The sequence below is a fragment of the Pituophis catenifer genome, unplaced genomic scaffold, assembly GCF_029215685.1.
Source record: "Pituophis catenifer annectens isolate HBS135680 unplaced genomic scaffold, rPitCat1.0.hap2 SCAF_3, whole genome shotgun sequence".
NCBI lineage: Eukaryota > Metazoa > Chordata > Lepidosauria > Squamata > Colubridae > Pituophis > Pituophis catenifer.
Window position 1 is genome coordinate 57,946,176 of NW_027256883.1, and position 27,683 is coordinate 57,973,858.

A 27,683-nucleotide genomic window follows, 5' to 3' on the forward strand; every position below is an offset into this window, starting at 1 on the left:
CTATATAAAAAATGAATCCTATTAAGTTCAATTTTAAGTAAAAAGGCTTTCATTGTTGAAATGTCTGTTTCAAGAAACAGGTAGTCTTCCCTTAATGACCATTCATTCAGTGACCATTCAAAGTTCCAATAGTCCTTAAAGTCTTTAAAGTTACAGTTGCTGTCCCTGTGATCAAATTTTTAGCATTTGCAAGCCTTCTCACATTTAGGATTGCAGCATGTGCTTCAATTCCTCTTGCCTATCTCTCCACAAATCTGTCCTTTTGACTGCCTTACCACTGCTGCGTACCCTTGCCTATCCCAGATACCATCCCCATCTTCTTCCTCCTCTTCTTCCTCCTTCACCTGGCCAAGGCAGCACCCTGAGGTGGGGGGAGATAGTCAGACTGGGAGTTGAAGTAGAGGCAAGCCCAGCAAGAAAAAAGAAGCATGTGGCCTTCACCTAACAATGTGGTCACCCTTTGAGAGTTGTATGCATTGAAATTTCATTTTAATGTATGCCGATTAGGGTACATTAAAAGTGACAATAAATTTATATGTTAAAAGTTATTCTAATAGTTGCAACCGGGACTACCACAACTGCTGTCATTTAGCAGTGCAGTCATGTGATATTCTATCTAGTAACCATTTCATTCATTTAGTGATGAATATTCTGGTTCCAATTAGCATTGTTAAATGAGGACTATCTGTACTGAGTGGGAAGCATTAAAGAAAACTATTTCAACATGCTTTTGGCTCATGCTAATCCACTATACAGTGAATAGGAGGCTAAAGTATTAGGTATGTACACTGCCTTGAGTTATACTTTAAAAAAGTGGAATAAATAATAATAATAGCAGCTAAACACCCGCATTTTGGAATGATTCCTTAATCAAATTATTGAACATATGTTGATTGTTGTATTAGTCTCTCCATCTTTTGTAACTATAAATGAAAAATATGTTTCCAGTTCTATTTGCCTGTCCCTGCAAGTTATTATTATATATTGATAGCCTATTTCTTCAGCAGATGGAGAAAAACTTTGTGGGAATTAGTAGAATGGCTGATATTGAAATGCTCAAGATGAAAGTTAAATTTGTGTACTTTGAGTCAAGCTTGGCTGTCAATAGAACAAGCAATTCTCTTTAAAGCAAAAAAAGCCAATCTCTGTGTCATGTTAATTTGTGTGATGGATAACAGAAAGATATGCTCTCTTTATTTTTCTGTAGATTTTCAGAATACAGAAGCTATTTGGTGTTGCTTCCACAACAAATTTGCCACTTTAGAAATTTTGACAAACACTTTATACTGTGAACAATTTCCAAATCAAGGCTGCGAAAATTGATAGGGATATCTGTTTTATTTCCAAAAATTTTCTTATAAAAAATAAGTAATTGCATAGGCTAGAGCAAGTGAGTTGTACACTCCTACAGTGATACACTGTTACTTTACAATTAAGTCAGGGGTGGGTTCTACTTACTTTTACTACCGGTTCGCAACGGTACCACGCACACGCGCTCACTTCTCTCACACTCTTCTGTGCAAGCGCAGAAGCATTTTGATGATGTCAGGGTCAGTGGGCGGAGCCTCCCACCAGTTTTACTACCGGTTCTATAGAACCGGTGCAAACCGGGGGCAACCCACCACTGAATTAAGTCTACTCTAATGGATGGAAAATATTATAATGAAAATAGAGGGGGTATTATTTCTTTATCCTGCTATTTATAAACAAGACTATGTTCTGTATCCCTTAATTTTAAGGTAACAGAGTTACACAACATCAAAAACATAACCAGACTGCCTCGAGAAACCAAGAAGCATGCAGTAGCAATTATCTTTCATGATAAGACATCAAAAACATTTGCCTGTGAGTCAGGTAAGCAGTTATTACCGTATCTTTAACTTAAGTAAATTTTGCTACTTATGAAACAGTACTTCATATGGATTAAGATACATTGTTCATCTTAATAGGAATGTGCAATAGCTGTTTGTTTGTTTGTTGCATGATGTGGTGGTATATCTCCCCCTTTCTGTATTTTTAAAAAAACTTCTGTTCTTATTTATTACTTATCATTTTTGTTAGTTTGTACCCCTAGGTGGACAAAAGGTCCCTTTCCAGTTTCCAGTGCAAATTTTAGAGCTGAATAAACATTGCCTCAGGGAAGCTATAAGAGAAGCATTGATGTGCATTTTTGTTGGTTGCTAAGCTTGTTACAGGCACTTGCTAGAATATTAAAAATCCCATGCGTGTAAGAGGAGTTTAGAAAGAACTGTTCTAATTCCAGGTTAAATTCACCTTCAGTTTAATTTTATTTGTGGCTAATTTAGTTTTCCAATATTACAAACAAAGTCATATGATTCATGAGGAAAAAACTTAAAACATTTCTCATTGGAATAAATTTTCTATTTTTAAAATCACAGTATGCATTGGAAATAAATTATACTATAATAGACTCTTAAATTTCTCTCCCTCTCTTTCCCTCCCTCCCTCCTTCTCCCTCTCCCTCCCTCTTCCCAATGGATGGATATGTTTCTAATGGACCAGCAGAGGCCTATGGATAGTAGTAATAGCTCTCTCCTCTTTTGGTCCTTAATCAGAACTCCTTTTGTTCTCCCATAGAATCAAAAGCATGTTTCCCAGCATGATGTCCAACTATTGATTCCCTTCTCCTTCATTAATTCTAAAACTAAGCTGGTGGCTGTCACCATATTTTGAGGACACAAATAGCATTGTTTTATTATGCACTATGTGAAATTGTACTGGCTTTTTAAGGATCTAAATCTGTTATCATTTAGGCTCATTTAAAGTGTTTATGTTGTAGAACTCTATTTCTCACATGTCTATGCTGCCAGTAAGCAGTGTACAGCAAAGAAAAAAGGTTAACAATTGTGGAACATTGAAAAGCAAAATATATAGTGCAGTGGCACTAATCAAAAGGATAGATATCAAAACCTAGCATCCGCCTAATGTTGTACCTCAGCACAAGGTTTTCATTTATTTGAAAACCCATTAGAGTAAAGCAGAGTTTCTCAACCTCTGCAGCTTTAAGATGTATGGACCAGAATTCAGTCCAGTGACTTGTGTGTTAAATGAAATGTTGGGAATAAAGCTTTTAGCTCCCATCTCATATACTGATTACCCATATAATGTTTCCTTATGTTTATTTTATTTTGAAATGTGGTGAACAAAATTATATTGAATTATCTAGCCAGTGATGCATTATAGAATATATACATGCTACTGGTATGAAATACACCAATAGTATTTTGGTGTATTTTTCACAGCAGCTGAATTTTTGCAACTACTCAGCTATTTACTATAACTCAAATTCCTTACCTATTCATATTCATTGCATTACATATTTTGGATAGGATTTTACCTGTATGTTTGTTCTCCCAGCATTAGGAGTCTCCATAAATCCTAATTTTACTATCATCAATAGCTAAAGATCATTCACAAAAGTGTCTGCCTCACTGCTCCCCCTTGTGGAATCTCCACTTTTCATTTTATTTATTCAATTTTTATGGTCCCCCATCTCAACAAGTGACTCTGAGAGGCTAAAAAACAAAAACAAATAAACTCAATTACAATACAAAATTGAAAACATACGGCAGTTGAGAAATATACCCCATAATCACTAGCACAGCCAAGAAATGGCTCCCTGAATATACTCAAGGCCCCATCATTATATCATTCTGTGCAGGTACTGCCAGTTGTGTGTGCACACTCATATTTAGACAGCTGGATATGGCTTTGGAAATAGCTTTGCCAGTCTTCCAAAAGATATAGCTTGCTTATATTTCAAGGAAGAGTCCTTAGCTTGCATTAACATGATTTAAAATTCACCTCTTTTAATGCTTTACATGGCTCTACTCCATATATAAATGTCTTATTAATGCCAAGGGTTTCAAGACTCTAAGAATGTTAAACTGCAGACAAGCTTCAAGAGACAGTGAGAAATGTAGTGTCACAAAAGCATATTGTGGTTCAAATGAAATATAGAGGTATAACTGAGAAAATTGTATGAAATTGTAGTGGAACACCAAAAAAGAAAAAGAAAAGAAAGGATTTAGATCCTTAAATTAGAACCAATTTAAAGTCCAAAATACAGTAATGAGTATTTGAAGGCCGAATCAAGTGATTGGTTTCTTTCTGCCTTAAGGATCTTGCCAACCATCATCAATTCCATGTTTTTTTTTTAATTTAGAGCCAAGCTTAATCAGCAAATTGATCTTAAACAGTTTGATATTTCCATATGATTTCATAAAGTGGCTTCATAATTAGCCAAGAAGAAAAGGAAATAAAAAGAAATGATGCCATGCATCATAGAAAATATGTAAAGAACAAATAATCATCATATTTTCAAGTTGTAGAATATGCACAACTATGAATATATTATTCATAGCGCTGCAGTTGTCATAGTTAATAATTAGACCCTACTATAGACCTTTTGTATTTATTTAAAGAGTATTTGGCTTTATGTTAGACGCATCAGTTATATATCTTCATCATTAAGACAGTAAGCAAAACCGTGTCATATACTGTCTAAGTAAATAATAACACTAATTATTTAAAGAAATACAATAAATAAAATAAATTTGGCTATTTTTTTTATTATTATTATATCCTTACTATAAATTTCTGGGTTCTGAGTTCCAAAAATATTGTTTGTTCTCTAGAATCTATTTCCTACAGTTTTATAAACAGTAATATTAATTTCAAACTCTTTAATGCATATCTTTTTAAAACAGACTACCACCTTCTGGTTTTGGTATTTTTCTTTTACAAACTATAGTTTTTATACATAAGTCGCCAGTTATTTTTTTCTCATGAGCTGAATAACATTGTGAATTTGTCTTAAACACTGGATGTCAAAATGTTAACCTAATAAATAAAAGCCAAGTGTATAAAAACATTTATATGCATTTTTTTTCTTTTTTCTCTTTAAAGTTTAATTTCATTTATCATTTAAGAGATTGGTTATAATCAATAATTATTTCGCAAGGAGAAAGGGTAAGAACTGAATCCTCTAGCCAAATGTGAATATGTTATTTGGTTAAGAAGTGGCATTATAGAATATTTTTTGCATTTTAACTCTTTAATTGCTAGTAATGTAGCAATTAAGAAACCAAAATACACTTCAAGGTTAGGGATTGGATGCTCAATGAGGCACCCTTTGAAACATAGGAGGTAGTAGCAAAAACTATCTCAGACTAAGAGTTGGAGCTAAGGGCTTTGGGACTTAACATAATAAGGATTAAAGCATGCAATTGTTCTGCCCCAGCTACGGACCCCAAAGAACGCAGCACACACAAAGTCTGTACCAAACTCAATTTACTAAAATAACTCAGTCTTTTTCAAACAAAGGCTGTTAATAAACTTTCTTAACAGCCTACAAGAAACCAAAGATAAAGTAATCACAATCTTACTATGGTTGGCAGAAAGCCCAGAAGCAATTTACAGAGAATCCAGATGCGAAGGAGAGTGAACTAAAGTTGTTCCCTACATGTGATCGCTTTGGCAGCACATATACTAAAATTGGAACGATACAGAGAAGATTAGCATGGCCCCTGCGCAAATTCGTGAAGCGTTCCATAGTTTAAAAAAAAAAAGTTGTTCCCTACAAATTGTTTCAGTCGGCGTTCCTCCTTAAATAGGCTAAGCTCCAAACCTTACTCTCGAGGAGTCTGAGGAGCCACTCCTGCCTTTTGCCAGCTCTGCGCGCCCGTGCATTGAGAAGAGGCTCCTCCTCTTCGTCCTCTTCACCTAAAGGAGCTTCTGGAGATTCTGAAGGCCTTGGCTGAATCCCTGCCTCTGGCACCACATCTTCTCCAGCCTCCTCATTGTCTGACTCAAGCGCCAGCTGCACAGGCTGCTGGTGCAGCACCACACCAGCGTCCTCATTGTCAGAATCAGCTACAGTCTGCACAGGCCGCTGATGGGCCACAACAGCAACGTTTCATTAACCAAATTACCTTTGGGCTTATTGGTATTCTAAAATTTCCATAGCTACATCTTTGTATTATGCCAGTAAAATATGAAATAACAGGGTATACAGTGCATGGAAGCATACAGGGTATAAAATGCATCTATAGCATTGTTATATTTATATTGAACTGTCTTTGACATAGAAAAACCATTTGTTTTCTATACTGTTAATATTGTCACACAATCAAACAAGAATAAGTGAGTTTTGGTAGAGTCTTGGATCTAACAAATTCCAAATAAAAAGACTGTCAGAAAGAAATATAACAATGTTACATAATCCTTGCATCTTCTTCATATAAACTGAGAATGGTGAAATTGTTTGATTCATTCATTCATTCATTCATTCATTCATTCATTCATTCATTCATTCCATTTATATCCCTCCATTTATTTGTGATAGAATTTTTACGCAATGCAAAAAAAAAAAAATTGCAGATAAGAAAGCCTTCTACTTACAGCCACCGTTAAGCCCAACATTTCTGTTGATAAGCAAGTCAGTTGTTAAATGAGTTTTGTCCCATTTTACAACCTTCTTTGCCACAGTTGTTAAGCGAATCACTGCACTTGTTGAGTGAATTATGTGATCGTTAAACGAATCTGGTTTCCCCCTCCCCCATTGATTTTGCTTGTTAGAAGTCATTTGGAAAGGTTACAAATGATGATCAACTGACCCTGGGACAGTGCAACTGTCATAAATACATGCTAGTAGCCCAGCGCCCAAATTTTAATCGCGTGACCATGGGGCTGCTGCAACAGTCATAAATGTCAAAACTGGTCATAAGTCATTTTTTCAGTGCCATTGTAACTTCAAGCGGTCACTAAATGAATGGTTGCAACTATCATACATGTTGATGCAGGTATGTTTAAAGAAAAATAATAAATGAATAAATAAAATTAAAATTAAAAAGACTTAGCTTTGATCCATGAGTTAATTTTCCAAAACAAAGGAACTATGGAGAGAGATTTGGCTTACCTGACAATGTACACTATTTTATGATACTAACCCAGTTTGGATCATTGACTGCTTTTTTCTAAAACATTTTTCTTCTTTCTCATGCCTTCTAAGAGTTAACTATTTGGCTTAGAAATGTAAAGTGTGTATATGTGTGGATGAATACTCACCAGAATAAAGATAGATAGGCCACTTGGCATTTGCAGCAGGATAAAAAGCATTTAAATAAAATTCCATTTGCCCCCCAAAAATAGAAGAGTGGGTGGTGATGAGTTTCCCTTCTGACAGGCACTAAAAAAGCCATTTTTGGCTAAATAGTTTATCAAGAGAAATAACTTGCTCTCGCTAGACACACATCTGGGATGTGACAGAAAGAATCCGAAGACTCTTTAAGCTCATTAAGAAATATCTATCCTACTGATCCATGTGAGAACAAACGATACAGCCAAATGTAGTCTTGAATATATCACAAGGGAGAAGGACAACAATTAGGCAGTGTTGAAATGTAAAATCTGTTACTACTGGTTCTATGGGCGTGGCTTGGTGGGGGGTAATGTGACTGGGTGGGCGTGGCCAACTTTTTTTTTAACTTTTAAAACCATTTTTTCTACAATCTCTTTGGCCAAAGAGGTTGTTTTAAAAAATGCTTTTAAAAGCCTCTGACGATCCCAGCTGAGTTGCCTGATCGCCAGAGGCTTTTTTTTCTTTTAAAAACATTTTTTCTACAACTGTTTCGGCCAAAGAGGTTGTTAAAAAAAATGCTTTTAAAACCTTTGACGATCAGGCAACTCAGCTGGGATTATCAGAGGCTTTTAAAAGCATTTTTTCTACAACCTCACCAGCCAAAGAGGTTGTAGAAAAAATGCTTTTAAAAGCCTCTGACGATCCCAGCTCAGCTTCGGGATCATCAGAGATGGGGTTTTTTTTTACTTTTAAAAGCATTTTTTTGGCCAAAGAGGTTGTAGAAAAAATGCTTTTAAAAATAATAATAAAAAAGTTTCTGATGATTACACAGCTCAACTGGGCATGGGGGGGGGCAGGGATTTTTGCTACTGGTTCTCTGAACCACCTGCCACCATCACTACCAGATCGGGAGAACTGGGAGCATAGGAAGCGGTGAGGTTTTGTTTTTTTAATTTTTGCTCCTTCATATCAGAGAAGTGGCCAAGAAAAGAGAAAAGATAGTTAAAAATTGGCTACCCAAGTAATGCCAACAAGGGCAATTTAAATTCATTCATAGGGATACTTTCCAGAAAGAGGGATTCTGACAAAAGATAATTTTCTCACAAGAGCTGGGAGGTACTTTATGTATTTGGAAGGTGGTTTATAAACCTGAGCCAGAGGATGGGGCAAAAGAAGGCCCACAAATAATTAAATGCCAAGTATTGAGAATGGAACAAGTAGTCATATGCAGGATATGGAGAATGCAAAGTTAGGTAAAAAATGCAGGAAACCAGAGGTCAAATTACATGACCCAAGGACTTATTACAAATGCACAAAATATGGACAGCAAAAAGAGAAAAATATAGACATTTTAATACAAGAAGACAAATATGAATGTGTAGGTTTCACAGATACCTGGTAGAATGAAATAATGAAATTCATGAAGAATGCAAACATTGAAGAGTACTACATATCCAAAAGGAGTACGCCAGACAAAAACAAAAAAGGAATGACATTAAATGTGAAATAAGGTCATGTATGCATTAAAATCCAGAACTTTGAGTGTAAATATCTAGACAGGAATATTTGTATAAGAATACAAGGGAATTACTGAAAATACACTAGAAAGTACACTAGCTAGGCAGACCTGAATAATGCTGACCTAGGCCAGATTGCATTACTTTCACGGAATACAGAAATTTTTCATCATCATCACCAAATAACAACATCTGCCTATCTACTTGGGAAGAAGTCAGATGGATAAAATGATAAAACAAGTCTAAAAAATCTGACTATGCAACCAACATTAATAATAATACCCCAGTGACATCAACATGATTGTGGGGTTTGCATGCTCTGAGGAAGATGAGATCTATGCCAGAAGTTCAACCATACTGGAGGTGGAGGAGAAGCCAGATGAAAAGTATCTTGTCCATAAACATATGGTGAGACATAATTTGTAAACACACTGACCTGTCAGTCAGGCCTGTGATGGAGGGGGCCTCGATGGACCGTAACCTTATCTCTTTTACAATCTACTAGAACAAATGAGCCTCACAAGCAGTTTACACTAAACTGTTTTTATTTAAATAAAACAAGGTCTATTCAAAAAGAATATTAGATGTCATTCTCTTTCTGTCAGCTCTCTGGTTCAATCGCTCTATGCGATTGGAGTTCGGCTTTTCTTCCTCAGAAGGAAGAGGCTTTAGTGACTTCAGCTCTGCCTCTGATCCCGAAGAGTCACACAATGTCTGCTGGCAAGCATCTCCTTTTATACTGTCACAGTGGCAGTTAAGGGAGGGCATAAAAAAGCCCGGGAGATTCAGAGCCAGGAGCCACTGGGTGATTGGCTTATTTAATTGTCTAAGCCAAAAGCCTTTAATAGGCACAGCAACTGTGAGGGAATTTTTCTCTCACAGGGCCAGTTTGATATTACCATGGACCATGCTAGGTGTTGGAGTTCCTGAACATCTAGTGACAAGGGAGCCACAAGACTCCAGACTGTTGACTGAACAACCAGAGCTAGCAGCTGCAAGTCTACCGGAAGAAAAGTTCCTTACCCATTACAAATACAATAAGAATGAAACCAAAAATAAAATAATGATTCGCTATTACAAATCGAGTTCAGTGAGAAGAGGGTATCTGGAAAAAACACCAGTTTTGGAAATAATATCCAGAATGAGAAATAACCAAACAGAGACTAGCAGATCAGCATTGTTTTATAATACAAAAAAAATATAAATATTTAAAAAAACATTGCTGATGAACTGTGAAACCCAAATTTTACAAATAATATGATTATGAGCATAATTCATAACATTGACTAAGTTTGGAATGTTTTATTTATATTACATTTAAAAGAAGCCTTGAGCTGAAATCATGATGACATACAATTTTCTTAATAGTACTCAGGTAATGTTTTCTAATTGCTTTCTTCCAAAATGTTGTTTGTTTGTATGCATATCTTTTCTTTTCTTCCCAGTCTGGCATACAGCCCAGAAATCCCCTGGAGGTCCCCATAAAAATACAAACTCAGGCCAATTCAGCTTAACTTAAACCAAGCTTATTTGGGAAAAATTAGATATTTTTTTTAAAAAATGTAGCTTATTGGACTTTATTAGGTATGACATGCTCCTGACTATCTTGAATAGTCAGTGATCAAAAATTGTAATTCAACAACTTCTGAAGAGTCACAGATTCCTTGTCCTGGAACTAATTTCATAAGGGTTTTATTATTGTTTTAATTCTTTAGGGTGCTTTACAATTCTATCCTGTCTTTTCTATGAAATACATATTCAGGATGGCAGTGCCCAAAGAAATTAAAGCTATACTACATTAATGGCAACTGATGTTTCATAGATGATGCAGAAAACAAGTAGAGATATTTTACTTAAGCTCAAATTTTAAAAAGAGGGAGGTGATTTCAATACATCTTGCAGATATTGCAAATGAATGTATCACATCTGGTAGGAGTATATTTTTTCATGTTAGTTATCCCACTTTATTAATTAGAGTACTCTTTGGCAGCTGGATGTTGGTCAAGTGAATTTCAAATACGATTAGTTGAATCTATTTTTAAAAATGAGGAGTCATCCTATTTCTCAGCAAAGTCAACTTTTACCCATCACTTTGACTAAAATCTATAATGGTCTCAAACCCTGTGGCTGCTCAGATTTCATTGTTGACCTTTAAAAGAGCAGACTACCAACATTTCACAATATTTGCCAATATTTGTTAACATTATAGTGAAACTATTGGTCCGCTTGATTATAATATTTTTAAAAATGCTGGGTTTAAAGAATTAGCAAATGGCAAATCATGCAATGAAAATGGTACACAGAAATTCAGAATACGTATGTGTTGTGTCTTGTGTTGTCTTCACTCTGTTCAACTGTCTCATTAACACTCTTTTGTTATTTCATAAAATTAGGAACAGTGCAAAGGATTTTGGCATGATCTCCCCTCACACTTGATTTGTTCAATGAATAGTTACTAAGAAGGAGCACAATATTGTTGATTTCCTCTTATAGAAGCTTTCAAAAACAGCGATAGTGATATAATATATTAACTTTTAAAAGGCTTATTATAAATGCATAACTTGAACAGTTTTTATATATCAGAACCTGCTGAAAGTTTGAGCAGTGATTCAAAACTGTAAAGTATTTTTACATAAGCCATTTCATTCAATATATTCTGTCTTGGGGTCTGTCTTTGGATACAGTATATTAATTTGGTGGGTTTTATATTGCATTGTTCTAAAATTCCATTTTTCCTGAGATCACATGAAGATCACATGAGATCACATCACATCTCAACATACCCATTTAATTAATTTCTCTATTTTGTCCGTTATTTTTTAAAGCCATGATTTTTTTCCTAATTATTTCGGGAGGGTTTGTTTTGCTTGCTTACTTTCTTTTACAATTAATGGGACTTTCTGGAGACATGGTTAATTTGCATTTTATTCCTAGTTGAACTGGATCAAGTCCTTTTTAAGTACAAATAGTATTATACACCCTGAATATAACCATTATTCTCGTAGTCATACAATATAGTTTCTTTTAATTACATAATATTATACATCATTGTTATATCCATTATTTTCATAGTTGTGCCATAACATTCTATACCTTTGTCTATATGTTTTAATCTATAATCCCGTACAATCCACTAGTACTGTTACTTACAATATCTATTCTTATATATATCTATATAACTGTATCTATTTCTATTTTGCTGATCGTCTTTCGTTATTAAGTTACTAATCTCTGTACCTGTTATCTAACCATTTGTACAATAAGTCCCATGTTGAGTAATACTCAGATCCCTCTTTATCTTTAAGTACCATTGTTAACCTGTCCAATTCGGCACATTCTATTATTTTCTTTATTACCTTTTCGTCTATAGGTATACTTTCATTTTTCCTATTTTGTGCATATGTGAATCTAGCTGCTGGGTTGTTGTTTTTTTCACATTCTTTTTCTGAATGGTAAGGCTTAAATATAAAGTGAACCCTACGAAAAAAAAAAGGCAAAGCTTTTTATTATTATTACATTACAATATGTAATGCTTCTAATCTGGTTGTGACCATTTAGGCCTTATAGCACTCCATTTTATTTTTCACTCCCTTTTTCCCTTCCTGTCTTTTCATAGCAAGATATCCTATTGGAAATATGTATTGTGCTTTTCTTTTAAAGTTATACCTGCAATCTCCTAGGCATGCTAATAACTCTCTCCCGTTTCTCAGTAGCATTATTTTGACTATATTGCCTTCAGCGCAAGAGCTCACTGTTAGATAAGTTATTGTACTGTGTATTAGAATTAAGTATTCCAGTCATTTTAGCAGACTTTCAGCCAGTAAAGGATGCTGAATCTCAGAAAAAGTCCCCAAATGATTAATCTATTTACAGCTGCCTGTACTGCAAATACAACATAAATAGCCAAATGCAAGTGAGACCAAACAGTGACAGAAAACAGAAAATGAAAAATAGATCTGGTATTTCAGGTTAGATGCAGTAAATTACCATGTTATTCACTGAAATCTCTCCAAACCCAGAAACTCATATATCATCTGTCAATAGCTTAAATTCCATATATAAATTTATGTCATTTTTGTCTGTTGTCTCTAAATGTGTATTATTCTCAGAGGAGTCTTGAAGTTGTGGTTGTCATGTGACACAATTCTATGGATCATACTTTTACAAATTTCTTCAAAGAGCTAACCTGCTTTCCAAAAACATGCAAGAAACTGTCAATTGCTGTTTTCCCGTTTTTTTCTAATATGCTCACTTCTTGGCAAAATAGTATTTTGGATGAAAATAATTATCTAAGCATTGTCATTTTTAAATCAGTGAGGCCATGTAGATGTAAATACATTGTGCAATATTGGTAAAATATCCATTGGGATTCATATACATTGTATTCGTGTTATATTTTGGTTTCAGATTTTAATGTAATCTTATGCTTTTTTTAAAAAAAAAAATACGTAATTGCATCCCAATAAAGCTCTAATGTGGAAGGTTTGTTGTATACAGGCTTATCCAAGGTCAGATTTATATTCATCCGTATCCAAAGAAATTGTCAAAAGCCAATTTTATACTGAATCCAGGGAAAGATTTTATAAGGTGATATATAAGATGACAATAATAACTAGGTTTAAATGAAAGAACGTTATTCAGCTGAAGATGATAAAGACCAGAATATTGCAAGTTTCTTTTCTGTTGCAGCCAGATATGCAGCTAAACTCCTTAGTGCAGGGGTGTCAAAATCGATTTCATTAAGGGCTGCATTAGGGGGCCAGGGTAGGCATGGCCAGCATGATGTCATTTGTGTCGAGGGGCGCCTCTGGTGGCCCGAGTGCTCTGCCAGTGAAAATGGGCTCCTGACCTTCATTTTCGGCTGGGACAGCATCCTGTAACCCTCTGCCAGCAAAAAATTGAGCTCGGGGGGGAGGGGGGGCTGCACGCGGTCCTGGCAAGCCTTGTTTTTTCTGGCAGAGGCACTGAAGGCCGGACCTTTGTTGTTTCCAGGGCAGGCCCGTGGGCCAGATCTAAGCACTCCATGGGCCGGATCCGGCCCTAGGGCCTTAAGTTTGACACCCCTGCCTTAGTGTCATGGCCCAGGTTCAAGACTCAGTTTCTGAAACTAAATCTGGCCCTGAAAAAGCTGCTCCAGTTGAGTCTGTGGAATGTCAGCCACAGCACAAAGCCGGGAATTCTACCAGGTTGAACAAACACAGTTATCATCTGAGCAACTGGAAAAGTCAGGCGAGGATGACATAACACCTCCTAGCTTCCCCATCAGACAAGAGAAGTGAAGACAGCAAAACATTGAAATTTTCTTAGGTTCCTCATTAAGCAAAAGAGTAAACTTTCTGGCTAATGATACTAATAAAGGAGAATATTTGTAGCTCAGGGTTAACATGAAGGGTCCTTGGTGCCCTCTGAGCTTGCTTGTTTTCTTGCAGACATTTCATTTAGCAGACTAGGTAACTAGCACCAATGATGTTATCTACAGTAGTTTGGGTAATGAAACATCTGTAAAAAAAAAACAAGCAAGCTCAAGAGAGCACCAAGGACTCCTCATGACCAGTGATAGCTACCTACTGCCTTACTTAAGAAAAAGCTCTGAATTAGGTTTGCTGCAAACTACATCTGATCTTCAATTCGTGTGTAGATTCTACTCTTGGGCATCTGATCTTTGAACTGGCTGACAACCTTGACATGGCTTTCTGAAATTTGGAACAATTTTAGACAACTATTTTGCACTAGTATTTCAAAGCAAACTTTTCAGCCAAGCCTTTTTCTTTTCTTAAAGTCCTTTGCTTCATTGTTAACTCTTCAGCCTTGAAGTAAAACTGATAAATCTCTCAGTAACCATGTTTGTGGCTGAAACCTGAAATAGTACCCTCAGTTTTCTAAGACTGTATTTTTAAAAGGGCAAAAATATTAACCTGAAAACTTAATAATTTAAAGAGTATGAAAGACGATTTATCTTGAGCTGTAGCTAACCTTGGTTACTAAGGCTTCCTAATTGGGGAACAGAAGATTTGATTGTCTAGAGCATATTGTGAGAGTATTGATTTCTGACTGCACTGAGAAGGTATTGATTACAAGAGATTCAAGAAGAAGAAAGTAGAATTTAGATTTCCTGAATTTAGATTTCCTGAATTTAGATTTTCATCAACTATGCAGCCGCAGTCTCCAGAGCCTTTGCTGAACCTCTCTTCTTCCTTCAAGTACGTAGCTTCTTATGAAGCCTTTACAAATAATGTTGCAAGTCCACAATCCCATCGTTCTGCCTCCTTCAAGATCTCAGTTTGTGTTGTCAGCGGCAGAAGCGGACAAAGACATCAAACATCATCCCCATTGCGTACCACAAACACAAATAAAAAGAACTTTTGGTAAACTTCATAAAGATCAGGAGTAGAAATTCCCAGAACCCCTTTCCTTGATAACATCTAAGGGTCACAGTTTTCTTGTCCATGGCAATGTCACTTCTATGCCCAAAAAAGTATAAGGCCCAGTTCCAAGCTGGGAGAAAGATACTGGAAATAAAACGGAGGCAAACTGCAGGAAAGGAAGTCTCTGTTTATTTGGCATCCAGAAACTAGTGACAGCAGCATGTTTCTTGGGTGGCTGACAAAATGGTGTTGAGAGTAGGTGGGTTTTTATACATTATTTGGGGCTTTGTGATAGAGATGCCGTTTCCTGTGCAAGAATATTCCTTTAATATTTTAAAGGCTGTTGCCCAGCGGTGAAATCCGGCCGGATCTATCCGGCTCGTGTGAACTGATAGCACCAGCAGCAGGAGGCTCCACCCACCCGCCGGGACGTCATTATATCCTGTCTTTGACCCTCTGTGCATGCGCAGAAGGCTCTGTGCATGTGCAGAAGATGCGCGTGCAAGGGCATTCAAATTCCCAAACCAGTAGCGAAGGTAAGTGCATTTCACTGCTGCTGTTGCCAGATTCCTATTGGTCATGTAGGGATCATGGCTGGTTCTACAGGCAAAAAAAAAATGCAAATCCTAGGTGTTTTCTTTGTCTGAGCTAATTTTGTCAGTTTCTGCTCCTTGCCTACTGTGTTGCTTATTTGGAGTTTCTGGCTGCTCTTTGCTCTTTGCTTATGAATAGAGTGGGCCAGCTTTCTGAATGGATATAAAATATCCATTTCTAAAGACTAGCCTCTTTGCATTTCTGCTTGAGGCTGCTCTCCTATAGCAGGAAGACTGGGTCTGCTTTCTGACTTTAAGAAGATGTCTTTCCTGTTCTTCTTTAGGGAAAATATTCTATTCTGTTTCTTTTTAATATTAAGAATAAAGAATATTTTATTCTAGGGAGGGGGCTTTCCTACAATATGTGACTTTATTCTTTTACATGGTGACAATTCTGGTTGGTGCAAAATACTGAAATACATTTTTTTATTCTTTCTTAGAAGGATCTCAATTCAAATTCCAGAAGAAAGTATAACTTAAAACTGCTTCATAAGAGTTTTAGACATTGCACTTTAACAGTTATCCTTAACTGAGAGTGAATAGTTATATTCATGGTAGTGAGCTTTGACTTGATTAAATAGAGGAAATTGGCTTCATTGGGCCTAAAGAAATGCCCCTGCATATTGAAATCTTTAAGCTGAGTTATATATTATTTTTATTGATTAAATTTACATGCCATCCATCTCACCTAGAGGTGACTCTAGGTGACTTGCAACCAACAAAAAGCAACAAGATAAACATTAAACTGTTAAAATAATAAATATTAACATTGACGTAAAATTAAGAAAGATGGTAACAAAAGAAGCAAGATAGCAATAGCACTTAGCCTTATATACCGCTTATTTATAGCCCTCTTTAAACAGTTTAAAGAGTCAGCATATTGCCTCCCAACAATTTCCTCATTTTACCAACCTCAGAAGGATGGAAGGCAGAGTCAACCTTGAGCCGGTCAGGATCAAACTGCTGGCAATCAGCAGTCAGCAGGATTAGCCTGCGATACTGCATTTTAATCACTGCACCACTACTGCTTTTTAAGATAAAGTGGAGGTATAGTCTTATATCAGTCCATTAATCATCTCCAGTATGACACACCCCCATCGGGGCTCTAAGCCAATTGGCAGACCCAGATTTTTAGGCACTTTCAGAAGGCCAACAGGATGGATGCAGATCTCACCTTGAGGGGCATAATCTTCCAGAGAGTGGGAGGCACAGCAGAAAAAGCTTTTCTTCTGGATGCTGCCAGCTAGAATTCAGTGACTGATGGGATCTGCAAATTTCCCATTCTATCAATGCAGATGGAGTAGGTAATCCCATTACGATGAGATTCCTTGGGTAACCTGGACCAATGCCATAAATGGCTTTAAAGTAATAACCAATACCTTGAGTTCGACCTGGAAGCAAACCAGCAACAAGTGCAGCTTGTGCAACAGCGGTGTGACATGGGCCCCCAGGCCCCCCAAGAACTGTTTGCATGGCTGTATTGTGCCACTTATAGCTTCCAAATACTCTTCAAGGGTCACCTCACACAGAGTGCATTGCAGATGTGAGAGGACCAGGGCCTGAATGTCTGAGCACAGCAACTCACATATAGAGATACAGCAGAAGTTGAACATGATACAGAAAGAGGAGTATTAGGTACTGCACTGGAGATGAGGAGAGTGGGTCCCACATTTAAGTAGCAACAAGTGTAGGAAAGTATGGCCAAGGCACTGGGAACAATGTTACAGGAGATTGGGGAGCCACACATTTGTGTAGATCCCTTCTAAGCCATAAACTCCATTCTTAGGTCTAAGTGGTCAAATATTTATGTTATTTGTAAAGCCATGGCAATAATTGGCAACATTATACAGGAAATGGCTGGATGAAACTGTATGAATACTATACATGAATATATACATGAAAATGGCCTTTTGGGACAATCTATGGATTCTTCTGATAGGTTTATCATCCCATTGACCTGCAGTGACTCTCTTGGAGCTTCATTGCAAAGCTAGTATTGGAGTCTCTCTGGCCTTTGGAGCAGGGGACTTCAGCACCAATGCTTTTGGTGAAGGAAAGGAAGTAAAGTGGCCTCGAGATTCATGTCCTCAATATTACCATAAACTTGTCCCAGGTAATTTATTCGTTAATCATTAAAAAGAGCAATAGCAAGCAAAAGGAGAAAAGAAAGAAAATAATTTGTATGGAAATACAGTAATCAGTAAGTGGATAAAGGAATTATTGTGATGATACAGTTAGTGCTCATTTTGTTTATGAGAAATTATCCATAAAGCACATTATGCAGATTAAATTATTTTAACAATGTGAGAAAGGATTTGAGTCTCTTGAATGATGTCCCAAAATCTCCACTATTTTTATTTAAGAATAAAAAATGAAAAACTACTGAAAAACATTATAGATAATTACTTTCTTCCTCTTTGGTCTATTTCAACTAATACACAATATTTACAGATATTTAACCTTTTGTGATTTCAATTCTTTAATTAGTTGTTAAAAACCATACTCTAAATACGTATATGTGCCTTGCTTGCTGAATATATATAGTTTATATCAGGGGTCTCCAACCTTGGCAACTTTAAGACTTATGGACTTCAATTCTGGGAGTTGAAGTCTTAAAGTTGCCAAGGTTGGAGACCCCTGGTTTATATGGAAACCATTCTTGCTTAAATTGAGTTAAACTTCTATTGTGAATATGTGCTGTAAATTTTGTCATTATTATGCATTCCCCAAGATTAAGTACCCAGTCTGATAACCTGACTTCGTTCAGTAATATTCCTCTTTTCCGATTTTCCACATTCTGGATTTCTACTTTGTAACAGATGGAACAATATGGAAGACGTGTGTTTATTTACTTGTTAATTTTTCATGCTGCCCATCTACCCTGTAAGTTCACTCTGGGCAGCTTATAGGTTTATCCTTTATTATCTAAGGTCAGGTTTTTTTTTTTTTTTATCTAGCTACACATTGTCAGCATCTGGAATCTCTGAAATGGCAAAGGACTTTATAATGATCCATCAGAGGAACTGATGAATTTTGATGGTTTCCTGAGTGTGCTTGAGAATATCCCAGTGATAAGGAATGAAGCTCTGGTTTGTACCTGTTTGAGCTCTAGTAAAAGCAGATTGCCAAGCAGGGAAAAACAGGTTTTCAAAGGAGCTCCAAGAAATGAAGCAAATGAAAGGGTTCTTAGATTAATGGTAGTGGGTAAATCCCATTGAAAATAACCAAACGTTGATAAGGAGATGGATTTTGCACTACATGATGGTAAAAAGCATGATGAAGCAAGTGTATGCATCTGCTTTTATTGCGTTTTCAGATTCTTCCCAAGAAACTTTGTTCCAGGTATTCTGAACTGTTTGGGGAAATGATGGATAAGATCCATCAATGCTATAATATTTTTGCATCTTTCTCAAAATAGACAAGGTTTTTACAATTATAATTGCTTTTTATGGTGAGAAAACATTTACTATGGGGAGTTTTATGTACATTTTTGAGGAGATTTTTGATTGAGATTTTTGGGAAGTTTTATATTTTGACTATAACCATAGTATTTGAAATGTATCAAGACACCTTGATACATACAAAGAACTGTTAAGTTCTTTGATTAAAATAATTATTCAAAAGTAGAAGACAAAACTCTATATCTGATTTGCAGCAATGAGTTGTACATTTAATATGTTTAAATGAATAGTAAAGTTGATATATTAATTATATTTAATGTTATTTTATTTTTAAATATAATAAAGTTAAATACATTTAAATTTTATGCTAATATCTGATATTAAAATTTGGGGTTTGGTCCCCAACAATAATTTGTTATTTTCTTTTCTTGTGTGAACTGTTTAATCTAAAAACAAAATGAAACCTGGACATATGAGTAGAAGAAACAAAAAAAATATAACTGAATAAAATAAACAATCATGTGTAATAATTCAGCTTTTAAAATACCAATTACATTTTGTTGTCATTGAATCTTATCATTAAATATTTGGGTTTTGCCAAGCCAGCCTTTGATAACAGGCCAAATTATTTTCTAAGATCTTCTTTGCAATTTTCCAGGCATAGTCGATCCAGAGTTCTTCCTATTCTTCCCATCCCATTTATTATCTAACCATTTTATCCTTAAATTTTAACTCCTTTACTAAAACTCTGTTCACAATATTAAATCTGTTCAATAAATATGGAAAAACCTGAAAACATGACAAAATCATATGAGTAAACAGGGCTTCAAATCTCCTTTACCACACCATTTTGAGACTGAAACCTCCTGAATACAGAGAACACTTTTGAAAACCAGTGGAGATGTAGCTATATCACTGAATCTTATTTCTTCTAATAGCTCACTGAAAATCTTTTATTTTCTTGGCTTTGGCTCCTCTTCTTTTCCTGGGAATTCCCACCATCTTCTCTGACACCCAGGTTTTTTTCTTGATTTTTTTTTTTTTTTTTTTTGGCAGTCTCTTCTCACATTCATCATTAACAACTTACCGTACTTGATTTATTCCACAATCCCTATGAAAAATATTATTCTATTAATAAGATTCCTGGTGCATTTTTTTTTCTTTCAGAGCTTGAGGCAGAAGAGTGGTGCAAACATCTTTGCATAGAATGTCTTGGAACTAGACTTAATGATATAAGCCTTGGTGAACCCGATCTACTTGCTGCTGGAGTTCAAAGAGAGCAAAATGGTATGTGTTTAGGTAATCTACTTAACATACTTCAAAATCAGAAATTCATTTGTCAAATTATTAGGATATTTATGTTGCATATAAATAGTTGATTTTACTAATGGGTACATTAGTACAGGGTACAGTTCAGATAAGGTCAGTAAAATTTACTATGGAAGTTTGACTTCCTTCAAAACTGTGGACTAAAGTAAGTTGTGATTTATGAGTAATTTACAAGGCAAGGATGTGCCAAAGGTTTTTATCATATTCTGATAATACAGACATTACTACATAAAGAATAATCATCACTATGAAATATTTTCTGGATAAATTTGCAGTGGAAAGTAAGCAATGTCAATGGGTTTCACTAAGACTAGAAATGGAAATCTCTAGTTTCTGAAATTCTAGTATGGAACTTTTGAAAATTTGATGTAGGACTTCCCAGAATGGACCTGAGACAGTTTTATTAATGCTATAAGCAAAATCATAATTTGGTGAAGAGCAGGCTGAAATGTCTATGGGGATTCTCAGTCATCCAGGTCATGGTTATCCCAGAGGTGTTTTTCCAAGAGGCAACTGGACTTTTTTTGAAAACGTTTCATTTCTCATCCAAGAAGCTTCTTCTGAAAAAGTTTCTTCTGAATAAGTTTCTTAGGTAAGAAGCGAAACATCTTCAAAGAAAAACCAGAAAGTACAGATGCCTCTTGAAAAAGCACCTTTGGGACAGCAGGCTGAAATGTTTCTGAATTTTTATCTAGGACTCTCTTGAGCCAAGTCAGGTCAGAGAATATATCGGCACAAATGCCAATTGATGCAACAGGTCAAAATTGTCAATTTTAAATTGCCAATAGACCACAGTCAAAATAAAGAAACTAACATTTATTTATCTTATTTATCTACTCAGTATAGCTAAAACATATCTATTGTTTTAGATTAAACAACTGTTTTGAAACGAATCTATTTAGGACCTATCCCCAGGTTCTCCATTCACAATGCACCCGTAAGACTCCAAGTAGCCATAATTAACAGCAGCATTTAAATTCAAGACCCGAACAAAATGGATGTTTTAGTAATATGCAAAATTGAATCATTAGTTTCACTACTCCAGACATTGCAATTTTGATAAATATCCCCCAGTGCCGAAATTTGCATTTAAATTAGCAGAGCTAAAGCTAGCTGTCACCTTAACTCTAGAAAGAAAAGCAGGCATTACGGTTGCTACACATAGCAAGACACGATGCAAAATATTTATTAATAAATTTAAATCAGGTATCAGGACTGGATAAACCATCTTTAACTGGAGCATTAGCATCTATAACTGGAGCATTAGCATTAACTGGAGAGGGCGTTCTCTGTAGCTGCACCGACCCTCTGGAATGGTTTGCTCACCGAGCTCCGGACGGCTCCCGACCTCCGCACCTTCCGCGCTGACATTAAAGACATGGCTCTTCCACCAACTTCCCTGATCTGCCGTCGTTTTTAATTTGGGTATTTGGGGATTTTTAATTTGGTTTTAATACTATTAATTTTTTACTTATTGTCGGATTTTTTCTATTGTTGTGAGCCGCCCCGAGTCCTACGGGAGAAGAGCGGCATATAAATCTGACAAAATAAGTAAGTAAGTAAGTAAGTAAGTAAGTAAGTAAGTAAGTAAGTAAGTAAGTAAGTAAGTAAATAAATAAATAAATAAATAAATAAATAAATAAATAAATAAATAAATAAATTAGCAAATGCATTGAAATATTTCCTTTTTTTCCAAACACATATTTTTTTAAAAAATTGCTCCAATTCACTTCTTACTTGCACATCAAAGCAAAAGTTGTAATGCAACATTCATGGAAACCTAGCTGTGCTTTGCTACCTTTATCAAGAAAAAACAACATATAAATGCACATTCAGAGGATTGGGTAAAATATTAATGAGTATCACAAGATTTTATTTAATGAAATAATTTAGTTTAGAAATATTTTCCCTTTTATTCAACATACGTAGGATGCATTTGACTGAATTTTTCATTACAAAAGGGCTTCTGACATCTAAATGGTGTCCTAGCCTGAAGTCAGAATTGTATTTAAGAAACTCACAATCACAGATAACCTTTTTTTTAAAAAAAAAATCATGACTTAAATTATATATATATATATATATATATATATATATATATATATATATATATATATATATATATATATAATTTTACCTTTATTTTTATAAGTAATTCAAGGCAACAGATCTACCTACGACTCCTTACTCCTCCTATTTTTTCACAACCACAAATCTGTGAAATGAGTTGGGTTGAGAGAGAATGACTGCTCCAAATCATCCAGCCAGTTTTCCTGCCTAAGGCAGGACTAGAACTCACATTCACCCATTTTTTAAGTTGGTGTTTAATCACTAGACCAAACCACTAGGTCAGATTTTAATACACTTCATCAGTTTTATGTGCAAAATAATTCAAAGAGGCAGGCAAAAGTTAGTCTGCTTTTTAACTACTATTTTAATTATTAGCTTGAATGTTATTATTTTTTTGGCAGAGGATCAAATTTATTATTTATTTGCAGAGCTTTTATGCAACTGATCTGCTACTTCAGTTGAAACCAACTGTGAGTGGCTTACATAGACTATCACACATACATAAAAGCTTTTCTACACAGATAACAATGCTGCAGAGATAAAATTTATGTTTATTATAATCCACATTACTGTACAGGAAGCACAGCACACTCTCCTACCCCTGAAGAATCTAAATTTTGATAGCCATTCTGAAATTCAGCACAGGGAGAACCATCCATATTTTAGTTTAAACTACTAATAAACTATCAGTGGCTACTTTTACATACCACTCAGTCAAATTAGAGCCAAAACTAATCTTGAGATCATTAATGGAGTATACCCTTTTGTTAATTGATATTAATTCACCTATATTTACAGGAAAAAATAAATTCCTTCAATTTATTTTTAATGTGCATATGAATCAGGAAATGGAAAATAATTGTATGCTAATATCCATATTTTATTTTAAAAAGTTCTGTGCAATGAAGCTCTTGAACAGAGCAAATTAAGGTTGCAAAAAGTGATAAAATTGTATATAACATATTGTACTGACAGCAAAAAAAAAAAGCAATAAATAAACTGTCCTCTGATTTATAGCAAATTCAATTCTGTGTAATTATAAATTTAGAGAATGCCTTATTCTAACCAAAGTTAGTTAACATAATTATCTTCATTTTCATATGAATATTTCTTGATTAATTACTCTTCAAATTCATCCATATTGCAGCAAAGTCACAGATTAAGTAGGTCATCTAAACAAGAGTATTGTTCTTACAGAACCAGATTGTTCAACCAGGTATATTTCTTATGTTTGGAATTACAATTTCCGTCAGCTCTGGGCAGCAAGAGATGGAATTATAGCCCAAACCATCTGGAGAACAGATGATGCCTGTTCTTTTATAGTTTATTTCTTGGATTATTCCTAAAATCTCATTTGCAAATATGTATGACTGGGTTGCCAACTAACCCATTAAATTACTCATTTATTATGAATGAGCTCATATTATGGAATCAGAATCTTAAAGCCAGTGCAGATTTGTCAAGAATATTTTGTTTTTCATGCTTATATCCCTCTTCTATTAATTGTATTTATTTATGAATGTCATTCGCTATCACGGACTATCACATTAAGGCTTGCCTGTCATTTGGATTTTATGTGCTTTTCTTCTTTTTCTTTAAGATATAATTACATTTCTTAGCTGACTCAAAGCAACCATTGTGCTCAAAAAAATAGCAGGATGGCCAGTTCCGTATATTCAGTACTGAAAATGAATGGAGTCAAACCTCAGAGATGCATTTACCCTTCAGGAATTCCTAAACATCTAGTCCAGCAATTTATATGTATTTGTATAAATCTCCCAAACATTAGTAGCATACTTGAAAGTCTCATTTGAAAGTTTACCATCAGCTCTTTTACAATGCAATACAATACAATTTGTAAAACCTCTCAGGAGTTCTGCCTTTGTGAACTGGATGAGATCGAACACATTCTTCTGTGCTGTCACATTTACTCCCATTTATTTCAGCTTCTATTAATTCACATTAATTTTACATTTCAATTCCTTTTAGCTGATTCTTAAATTCACCTTTTTGCTTCATAGCATAAAGGATTCCCTTTATGACTATGCATCCTCAGCTCAAGTAAGGTTTTTGAGCAACTCAGGATATGTACATCTGTATTTATTTCATTACCACTCTTGTATATTTTATTCTATTCTGGATAAAATGGATAAATGGATAAAATTGGAATTGATCTGGAGTAGGATTATTGTTTCTTTGTATGTTTAGTGTTACAAAAGAGGAATATAATAAAATGATTTACTGCAGAATCTCTTTGTGATAGTTGTATTTACCCAGTAGCTTGGTATATTAAACTTCTAGGGTTTTTTTTTTTTATCAGTAGTTCTAATTCTTCTAAGTTTCACTGCATACTTTTTATTTGTCTTCCACTCTTGGATAATTACTATTGATTCTGTTTCTTTGTTTCGCAGCTGATGTTCAGTCTAATCAGGAATTTTTGTTTTTAAGGACAACTCACCTTAAGACACTTAAGCTCAATGCAAAAAAAACAAATGTGTTTTGACATTTTGAGCAAACGGTGTTTCCCGAATGTTCTTTTCTAATAATCTCCAATAGTTTAACATGGCAAGAAATATTTTTCCCTGATTTACTGAATCAGATTCTAAGGAAAAAGATATCAAAAGCCCTCCCAATCATAATACTAATTGATATATCTTGGATTAAAACTTTAATAAAGATTGATTTGATTTGATTTGATTTGATTTGATTTGATTTGATTTGATTTGATTTGATTTGATTTGATTTGATTTGGTGCAAGATTATTCATGAAATACTTCATTCTGAAATTAAACTATTCACAAAAATTAATAGGTACCAGCTGGGAGTTAATTGCAGTTACAACTGTGAAATGAAAGGTACAGGATACAAATACTGGACATTGACAGAGTATTCTCCATTCAGACGACTGCTTTATAATCATAAAGCAGTATGTATATTAACATTAATTCAAAATATTGAATTCAACGAAAAGTTGATCTAGTTTGTTAATATACATTTTGTAAGTTTTAGTGTTCTCAAAGAACACTTGCCACACCTCAAAACAAACATTTCTTTAAAAAATGTATTTTCCTGAAATAATCCATTGATTTTCGAAAATTTACTATTCCAACTCTTTCTTCAACAGATTAGATAAATCATTGATTCTACTTTTCATTTGAATTTTTAATAATTTTTAAAAAGACTGTGAGTTTCTGTTATAGTGCAGCATCTCTGAAAGAAACTAAAGTTGCAAGTGCCCCAGGGCATGTTAAAGTACCTAGGCCAGTGATGGCTAACCTTTTTGCCATTGTGTGCCAAAAGTGGGGGGAGCGCGGGGAGGTCGCCCACGTGCGCGCCCACACCCATAATTCAATGCAGTCCGCCCCTGCATGTGTGCCCCCCGTGCTCCCCCCTGCTTTTAACATGTGATGGCACGGTGGGCCCAGTAGGCCCGTTTTTCACCCTCCCCAGGCTCCAGAGGCTTTCTAGGAGTCTTGGGAGGGCGAAAATGGCCTCCCCCACTCCTGGAGGCCCTCCGGAGGCCGGAAACATCCCATTTCCCAACTTCCGGTGGGACCAGAAGGCCCAAAAGTCAGCTGGCCAGCGCACGCATGCACGCTGGAGGTGAGCTATGCAATGCTCGAGTGCCCACTGATATGGCTCCATGTGCCACCTGTGGCACCCGTGCCATAGGTTCGCCATCATGGACCTAGGCCATGCAGTTTAGTTAATACCTTGTTTCATTTGCATAAATTACCAAGTGTATATTGAAAGCAAATTAGACCTAAACCAACTATTAAGATTCAACTGTCTAATATTTCACATTAATTCTGATGCATCTTTCCAGTTTAGTGTTCAAAGCAAATAAGGCCAGTTGCCTCTTGAAAAACCACCTTTGGGTCTAGAACATTGACATTATAAATTCATATAGTAGCATGCATCCAGTCAATAAGAATAAATTAAATGACTAAATAAATGGCTTTCAACAGAGCACTTTGTTTATCTACAAAAAGTTGCTTACCTATCACTTTTTGGATAGATTAATTAGGAGGTGATGTAATAAAACAACTTGAGAAATATATTTTTACTGTCTCTCTCTTCATCTGTACAAGGAAAACATGGAAACTAAATGCTTGACAAAAAGAGAGTTTAATTCCAACATTTTCTTTTGTATAACTGTAGTTTTCAAAGCTTAATGTGTGTATTACAAGTCTGTTACAAAAAATGTGCCAAGTTCTTTAAATCTGGAAAACAGGTGCATCTTCCTAAGTAAAGGAACTAATTGAATTTATAAATGCTAAAAAAGGAAAGTGATTATATAATTTTATGAAGGTCATAAAAACAGGCAAAGTTTATTTCATCAACAGGGTTTCAACTCTTCTTCCAAATGTGATAGGAATAAAATGCAACCCTATCCTCTAAATCCATCATGCCCCCCTATCTTTAAATAAGTTTTACTTTAATAAATGCTTCAGTCAATAGGCAAAATGGAAATTGTGGTAATAATTCAAGCCAGTTCACACTTTTTACCACAATTGTATTATTTCTGTTTCTGTCTTCCAGAACGATTCAATGTATATCTTATGCCTACACCAAATTTAGATATCTATGGTGAATGTACGATGCAGATCACACATGAAAACATTTATCTCTGGGATATCCATAATGCTAAGGTTAAACTGGTCATGTGGCCTCTCAGTTCTTTGAGAAGATATGGGCGTGATTCAACATGGTTCACTTTTGAATCTGGAAGGTAAGTAATAGTTCATACTTTCAAATAATTGTGTTATCGATAAGGTCAGCCTTGTCATAGTACAATGTAAAAGGGGCACATAGTTGTTTTAACTATTGTCAGCAAAGTTGTTTCTGTAGATTTAGGATTTTGTTGTTGTTTTAATGAATTTGCATTTCCAATCCACAAAGTATAGTTAGGCGACATTATATTCTGGCTTTAAGCATTGGGGTTTGTCTGATGATGTTGTATCTGACACATTAGCAGAATATCAGTTTTTAATAAAATGTTGATTGTGTATTTTTATATCCTAAAAATGTCCTATTAGGCACAATGTAATTCTTTAAAAAATTTGTTTAATTGATCTGCGATTGACAAACCTATCAAATAAATTAACTCATGATGGATAGAGGGAAAAGAAATAAGTAAAGATCTACAAAAAGTAGACAAAGAGTGCATGAGAATTACAGCTTGGGGAGGGTGTGTGAGAGTGTGCAAGAGTGCTTGTAAATTATGACAGTATATAAATTTGATTGATAAATAGCCTTCTAGGTTGAAACTATACCAACAAAATGATATCCCCACAATAAATGAT

General features: G+C 35.2%; 1 protein-coding gene and 1 pseudogene across 1 annotated transcript in view; both read left to right on the top strand.

Annotated features, from left to right (window-relative positions):
- Positions 1-27,683, top strand: part of DOK6 (docking protein 6) — a 184,778-nt gene that overhangs the window by 108,090 nt on the left and 49,005 nt on the right. Inside the window, exons 3-5 of the mRNA XM_070942417.1 lie at positions 1,740-1,854; positions 20,146-20,265; positions 26,920-27,109. Of these exons, the coding sequence (XP_070798518.1) occupies positions 1,740-1,854; positions 20,146-20,265; positions 26,920-27,109 (425 nt within the window). The remainder of the gene's footprint in view (positions 1-1,739; positions 1,855-20,145; positions 20,266-26,919; positions 27,110-27,683) is intronic.
- LOC139316063 (U6 spliceosomal RNA) lies at positions 5,488-5,581 on the top strand (annotated as a pseudogene).